The 6,464-nt window shown below is 60.8% G+C and overlaps 1 protein-coding gene across 1 annotated transcript; it reads left to right on the forward strand.

The window, feature by feature from the left end:
- The first annotated feature begins 537 nt into the window (after positions 1 to 537).
- On the forward strand, positions 538 to 5,482 carry ZNF703 (zinc finger protein 703). The gene is made up of 2 exons (XM_080662786.1): positions 538 to 1,662; positions 2,640 to 5,482. The coding sequence occupies exons 1-2, from the start codon at positions 1,420 to 1,422 to the stop codon at positions 4,158 to 4,160; spliced, it is 1,764 nt and encodes a 587-aa protein (XP_080518912.1). The 5' UTR covers positions 538 to 1,419; the 3' UTR covers positions 4,161 to 5,482.
- The last annotated feature ends 982 nt before the right edge of the window (positions 5,483 to 6,464 follow it).

The following is a 6,464-nucleotide window of genomic DNA, read 5'->3' on the forward strand; positions in this document are numbered from 1 at the left end:
CTGATGATCTGCGGACCGGGAACTTTAATGTCAAACTATGACTATGTGAAATCTCTGCCAAGTGCGAAGCTGGCAATGCACACTCCAACCGAAAGACGCGGGGAAGGGGAGAGGGGAGAGGAGTGTATTGTTATTTTTAATACAAAGTTTTTATTCCGACATTTCCCTGGGGAAAGGTAGTACATTTTCTCCGGTGAGAAGAAAAGGATGGGGGTGGGGGGGCATCTCTAGAGTTTGTATCGACGTGAAGCACTTAGAGAGATTCCCTAACTCCTCTGGGATACTGGCCTCTCCAGTGATCTCAGATCCACCACCACCACCACCACCACCACCCCCACCCCCAAAATAGCAGTTAGGGGCAGTGCAGTGAGGGAATTTTACGCCTCTCAACAGGAGGACACGATAAGAAACCTGAAACACTCAAACACCGACCCTATAAATCAATGCGCAGGCACCGCGCGCCAGGCGCGTCCGGGTGGCGCGCACAGCCCAGGGTACCCCGTGCTTCTTCGCAACCATCTCACCCCGGAAGGGAGTCCTCAGACTTGCAGGCTTCTGACAGGATGGGCTCAAAGTTGTTGGAACGGCTGACGTCGCATCCCGAGAACCAGGGATGCCTCTGTGTCTCGGGCGCTTCCGAGTGAACACACCCGAGAAAAGCCAATTCGGGGAATAGAACTGGACCCGAGCAGAGCCCAAGCTGGGCCGGAACAGGGCTGGGGCTCAAGAGGCGCGGCCTGCCCCCAGGCAGCCTTCGGGAGAGGCTTGGACTGGGCAGTGAGGGAGCCACCGCCTTGCGCTCCCTATCCCCTCCGCTCCCCTCCGCCCCAGACACACACGGCCGGGCTGTGAGGGCCCGGCCAACACCTCCGCCCCGGTAGTTTGAAGGAGAAGAGGAGAAAGAGCAGCAGGAAAGACAGCGGAGAATAGGGCGCAGAACCCAGGATCCCGGAGAAGTCCGGTCCTCTGTGGAACACCCGCTTCTGCCCCCTGGGCAAGGGCGGCCCAGTTGGGGGGAGGGGAGGAGTACAGCGGCTGGTAAAGGCCCAGGCGGCGGCGGCGGCGCAAGGGCGAGGCTCCTTTAAGGCTCTCCCCTCCCACCGGCGGCGCCGGCCTCCGCCAGCCGCTCTCCCCGCCCCGGGGTCCCGGCGAGAGCTGCGATTGGGCGGGTGCGGCGATCCCTTTGAAGTGTGGCTGCCGATCGTGGCTATTTGACGTGCGGCTTGCGGAAGGCGAAGGTTTTTGTGTTGCTATCCCGGGCTAGCGGCGGCGGCGGCGGCGGCGTCGGTGGAGGAGGGGTGGAAGCGCGGCGACTGCTGCACCGCGCTCCAAGCTGCGGAGCGAGCCCACCCGCCCGGGAGCTCGCCTCCCGGTGCTCCCCCTCCCTCCCCGCCCCCCCAGTGGCGCTGCCTCCTCCAAATGAGCGATTCGCCCGCTGGATCTAACCCAAGGACACCCGAAAGCAGCGGCAGCGGCAGCGGCGGCGGCGGGAAGAGGCCGGCGGTGCCGGCGGCGGTGTCCCTCTTGCCTCCGGCGGACCCCCTGCGCCAAGCGAACCGGCTCCCTATCAGGGTCCTGAAGATGCTGAGCGCTCACACCGGCCACCTCCTGCATCCGGAGTACCTGCAGCCGCTGTCTTCCACTCCCGTCAGCCCCATTGAGGTCAGTGCCTTGGTCTCTGCCCGCCCTGCGCCGTTCCCATTCCGCCCACCACTGCCGGGCCCACGGCCCCACTCCCTGCACCCGTCCTCGGTGCGACGCTCACGTCCGGCCACACTGGCGGACCGGGTGAGGAGGGACCGAGAACGGAGGTTATCAGAGCCCATGCGGTTCTCCCAGGCTTCTCCGTGAAAGGTTCCCCTTCCATGCTCGCCCTTCGGAGCTACGGGTTTTCTCTCGGGTTGGGTTTGCTCTTGGCGTTCCCACTAGGTCCTTTACTTTTTCTGGCACCCAGTTTCTAGGCCAGAGATGATCTTTCCTGGATCTTTCCTGCCACCACCACCACCCGGGTTTGTTCTCTCAGAATCCCGGATCGCGCCCGTCCCACTCCGCCTCTGTCCCATCCGGTTAGAGCGCACGACGCCCAGGCACTCCCGATCCCAAGGCTTTCTTCCTCCCACTTCCCTGGGTGCGCTCCCGGGAGAGAGGGACTACTAAGCGCGCCCACGGCAGCCCAGGCTTTAGAATGAATGCGCTTCTCCGGGTTTTTACCGCGCCGCGCCGCCCCTCCACCCGGAAACCCGTCCCAAGCGAAGTTCCCCAAACTGAAGGAATAAGTTTTCCCTGGGCTTAGAGGAGAGGGAGATTAGAGGGAAGGGGGCAAGTCACAGCCCCGACTCCAGAGACGTCACTTTCGCCTGCGGGGGCCTTTGGCGGGCCACTTCCACTGCCCCATTCCCCAGGGCCTGTGGTGCGCTCTGGGACCCAGTGGGGCCAGGGATTCCACCAACAGGCGAAGAGCAGAGAGAGCGCAGTTCTGCCCAGCTGCGCCGCCCACCGGGCGCTCTCAGACTTCTCCCCAAGGCCTTCTCTCTCTCCCGGTGCCCACCCGGCTCCCTAGGCACCCCCACTTACCCTGCTGGCTCTGTCGGTCTGGTAGTCTCACTCCTTCTCCCTCCTCTTGCCGCTGTCTCCCACAGCTGGACGCCAAGAAGAGTCCGTTGGCGCTGCTGGCCCAGACTTGTTCGCAGATCGGCAAGCCGGACCCGCCGCCCTCGTCCAAGCTCAACTCGGTGGCGGCGGCAGCCAACGGGCTGGGAGCAGAGAAGGACCCCAGCCGCTCCGCCTCGGGCGCTGCCTCCGCGTCTGCGGTGCTCAAGCAGCTGGGGGACTCCCCAGTCGATGACAAGTCCAGCTTCAAGCCCTACTCCAAGGGCTCCAGCGGCGACTCCCGCAAAGACAGCGGCTCCTCCTCTGTGTCCTCCACCTCCTCTTCCTCCTCGTTGTCCCCGGGAGACAAGGCGGGCTTCAGGGTCCCCAGCGCCGCCTGCACGCCCTTCCCCCCGCATGGAGCGCCCATCTCTGCATCATCGTCTTCCTCGTCGCCTGGTGGCTCCCGGGGCGGCTCCCCGCACCACTCTGACTGCAAGAATGGCGGCAGCGGGGAGCTGGACAAGAAAGACCAGGAGCCCAAGCCCAGCCCGGAGTCTGTGTCTGTGAGCCGCGGGAGCAGTGGGGAGCCTGGCACACACGGTGGTGGTGCCGACGCAGGGGCCTCTGGGCGCAAGTCGGAGCCGCCCTCCGCGCTGGTAGGGGCCGGCCACGTGGCACCGGTGTCACCCTACAAACCCGGCCACTCGGTTTTCCCGCTGCCACCGTCCAGCATCGGCTACCACGGCTCCATCGTGGGCGCCTACGCCGGCTACCCCTCTCAGTTCGTGCCTGGCCTGGATCCTAGCAAGTCTGGCCTCGTGGGAGGCCAGCTGTCGGGGAGCCTGGGCCTGCCACCAGGCAAGCCCCCCAGCTCGAGCCCACTCACCGGGGCCTCCCCGCCCTCCTTCCTGCAGGGATTATGCCGCGACCCCTACTGCTTGGGAGGTTACCACAGCGCCTCACACCTCGGCGGCTCCAGCTGCTCCACTTGCAGTGCACACGACCCAGCCGGGCCCAGCCTGAAGGCCGGCGGCTACCCGCTGGTGTACCCCGGGCACCCTCTGCAGCCCGCTGCACTCTCATCCAGCGCCGCCCAGGCCGCGATCCCAGGCCACCCCCTCTACACCTACGGCTTCATGCTGCAGAATGAACCGCTGCCGCACAGCTGCAACTGGGTAGCAGCCAGCGGGCCGTGCGACAAGCGCTTTGCCACCTCAGAGGAGCTGCTCAGCCACCTACGGACTCACACGGCCCTGCCCGGCGCAGAGAAACTTCTGGCCGCCTACCCTGGGGCCTCAGGCCTGGGCAGCGCTGCCGCAGCCGCTGCAGCCGCTGCCTCCTGCCATCTGCACCTCCCCCCGCCCTCCGCCCCGGGCAGCCCCGGATCGCTGTCATTGCGGAGTCCACACACTTTGGGGCTAAGCCGGTACCACCCCTACGGCAAGAGCCACTTATCCACAGCTGGGGGGCTGGCCATGCCGTCTCTCCCCACAGCCGGACCCTACTACTCGCCATATGCGCTGTACGGACAGAGACTAGCCTCAGCCTCCGCACTTGGATACCAGTAACTACAGCTCTTCCTCCCACCCGCTCCCTGACCCTCCCCCAGCCTCCTGGCCTGGCCGCTGCAACCTCCACTACTGCTTGTCCTGCCAGATTCCCCGCCCAAACCCTTCCCACTGGACTGTGTATTTATTTACTATAATGTTAGCTTACAAGCTGGGAATATAAGTGCATTAACGGCCCACACGAGTCAATGGTATGCAAAAAGTCTGTGTTTTCCCCAAATAATATTAATCACACAAGTAACTACATGCTCCCTGTCCCACTTCCTTTATTTTTTCTTTTTCTTAGATATGTTTTAATTTGTTTTCCTTTTGTTTTTGTTTTTTTGTTTTTTGTTTTTTGTTTTTGGTTTGGTCTTAGGGGATGAGGGAGAGTTGGGGTTCTGGGGTTCTTCTCTTTGTTTTGTTCTCCCTTCCTAGGGAGTTTCTTGCATGCTTCTTAACCATTAAAACTACATTTCCCCCTTTTTCCCTTCATTCCCTCATTTTCTTCCATTTGAGGTTCTGTTTTTACCTTTGTACAAGTAACAGAGAGGAGATATTTTTTGTAACGTGTTTGGAGGGTGCAGGGAGGGGCCTTCGTGGCAGGAGGTCTTGCCTCTGTTGACCCAGAACTCTACTCTGTGACTTCTCTCCTGCAACCCTCTCCTCCTAGGGTCCCTGGTCTTTGCCCTGGCCCCCAGAATTAAGCCTTTCTTCCCTACCTTGCTCTGAGTATGGAGAGCCCTGAGAGAGGGACCCCAGTGGCCTTGGACAGAGCCCTTCTACTTCCAGACTCTTCCGACCCCAAACACTGCCCGCTGGGTAGGGAGGAGGGGAGTGGTCCTATAGGGCTCATCTTAGTCAATTAAAAGTCCTAGAAGGCCTTGCCGGCATGAAACTTTGCTTTTTATATTTTGCAAAGTGCTTTTATAGTCATTGTTTTTCTCTCCGTTATTGGGGCAGTGGTCCCTCTCCTGGAGGTGGGGGGTGGCGTCAGCGATCCTTGCTAGATCCCTCCAAAGCAGACCAGTGGCACTATCAGTGGGCAGTACAACCTTTTAGCTCCGTCAGGGGGGGGTGGGGGAGATTGTACAGTAAGGGAGCATACAGATCGCAGTAGCCCCCTTCACCCCTTCCCAGGCTTGTCCCAACAGATTCCCCAAAGTTGGGGACTTCCTTGGGCTCCCTCAGTGACTGGGATTGAAGACTTGGGCCCTGGGTCTTCTCCCCACACCGCCCCTTCTCTTATGCAGCATCGTGGGGAGGCTGCGGGGCCTCTCTGGGATGAATAGAGCTCTCCCTTGGTAAGACTTATTTTGTTAATAAATGAAATACTTGGCTATATTCACACCGTGGTGTGTTTCTCTCTTGCCTCACCCACCACCCCACTTCCAGATACCTAAGCAGATGCCCTTCTTTTATTCTTGTTTAAAATACCTTACGGTTTCCTTCTCAGATTTCTGGTCAAGGACAAGTTTAATGTCTTTCCTTGAGCATAGGGGGAGAAAGAAAACTGCCAGCGCATTACAAATTACATAAAACCACCTTTATTTTTTTTCCACTTGGTTATTTACCTCCCAGCCTCACTTCAAAGGCCTTAACATTTCCTGGGGATAGGGTGGAGAGTGTGTAAATGTGGATTTTCCTCTGGACCTAGATTCGAGGTAGAGGGGCTGTGAGGGAACCAGCACCAGAGGGGCTGTGAGGGAACCAGCACCGAGGGCTCTGGCCAGGCAAAACAGTCCCAGGCCTAAGGGTGAGCAAAGACGACGTGCCTCTGGCGCCACCTGGTGGCAGGCAGCTCCTGGCGCCTGCCCCGACGGCACCGTAGGCGCTTCGCACTCTAAAGGCGAGGGTTTCCTCTTTCCTGACAATGCTTTCATACACCTGAAACCAAAGGGTAAACGCACCTGCTGACGGGGGCGCTTCGCAAGGCTTGGAGGCTCCCTAATGCCAGCTCCGAGTAGTTCATCCCAGTTATCTGCGCTCCCAGAGACTCCTCCACGGGGTCTGGGTTTTGCTGAGAGGCGGGGAGATTACTCGGGACCTTGGAGTCACTCTGGGTCCCTGTTTTCTTGATCTCGCACGACTGACACTGACTTCATCCTCTGGCAGGCGAGGGTGGGGTGCTGTTTATCAGGATGGTGTGAGGGTGGGGCACCTCCCACTGCGCGGGGAGTCCCCGAGGCCGGAGGGAAGGCGGGGCCTGAGCTACGTCCTCTCTGGGGCTCACTGGCTCCCGGGGCCCGAGCCGGGGACGCCCGCCGAGGCCGCCCCGCGCAGGTTGCAGGTTCTGGCTGTGGGGCCCTGGCGCCCAGCACGGCC

Source organism: Plecotus auritus, assembly GCF_963455305.1.
Source record: "Plecotus auritus genome assembly, chromosome: 3".
Taxonomy (NCBI): domain Eukaryota; kingdom Metazoa; phylum Chordata; class Mammalia; order Chiroptera; family Vespertilionidae; genus Plecotus; species Plecotus auritus.

Excerpts from the sequence above, each read along its gene's own strand:
- ZNF703 (XM_080662786.1), top strand. The coding sequence starts at position 1,420 with ATGAGCGATTCGCCCGCTGGATCTAACCCAAGGACACCCGAAAGCAGC. Across the intron at positions 1,663-2,639 it reads CTCCCGTCAGCCCCATTGAG|CTGGACGCCAAGAAGAGTCC; the intron begins GTCAGTGCCTTG and ends TGTCTCCCACAG.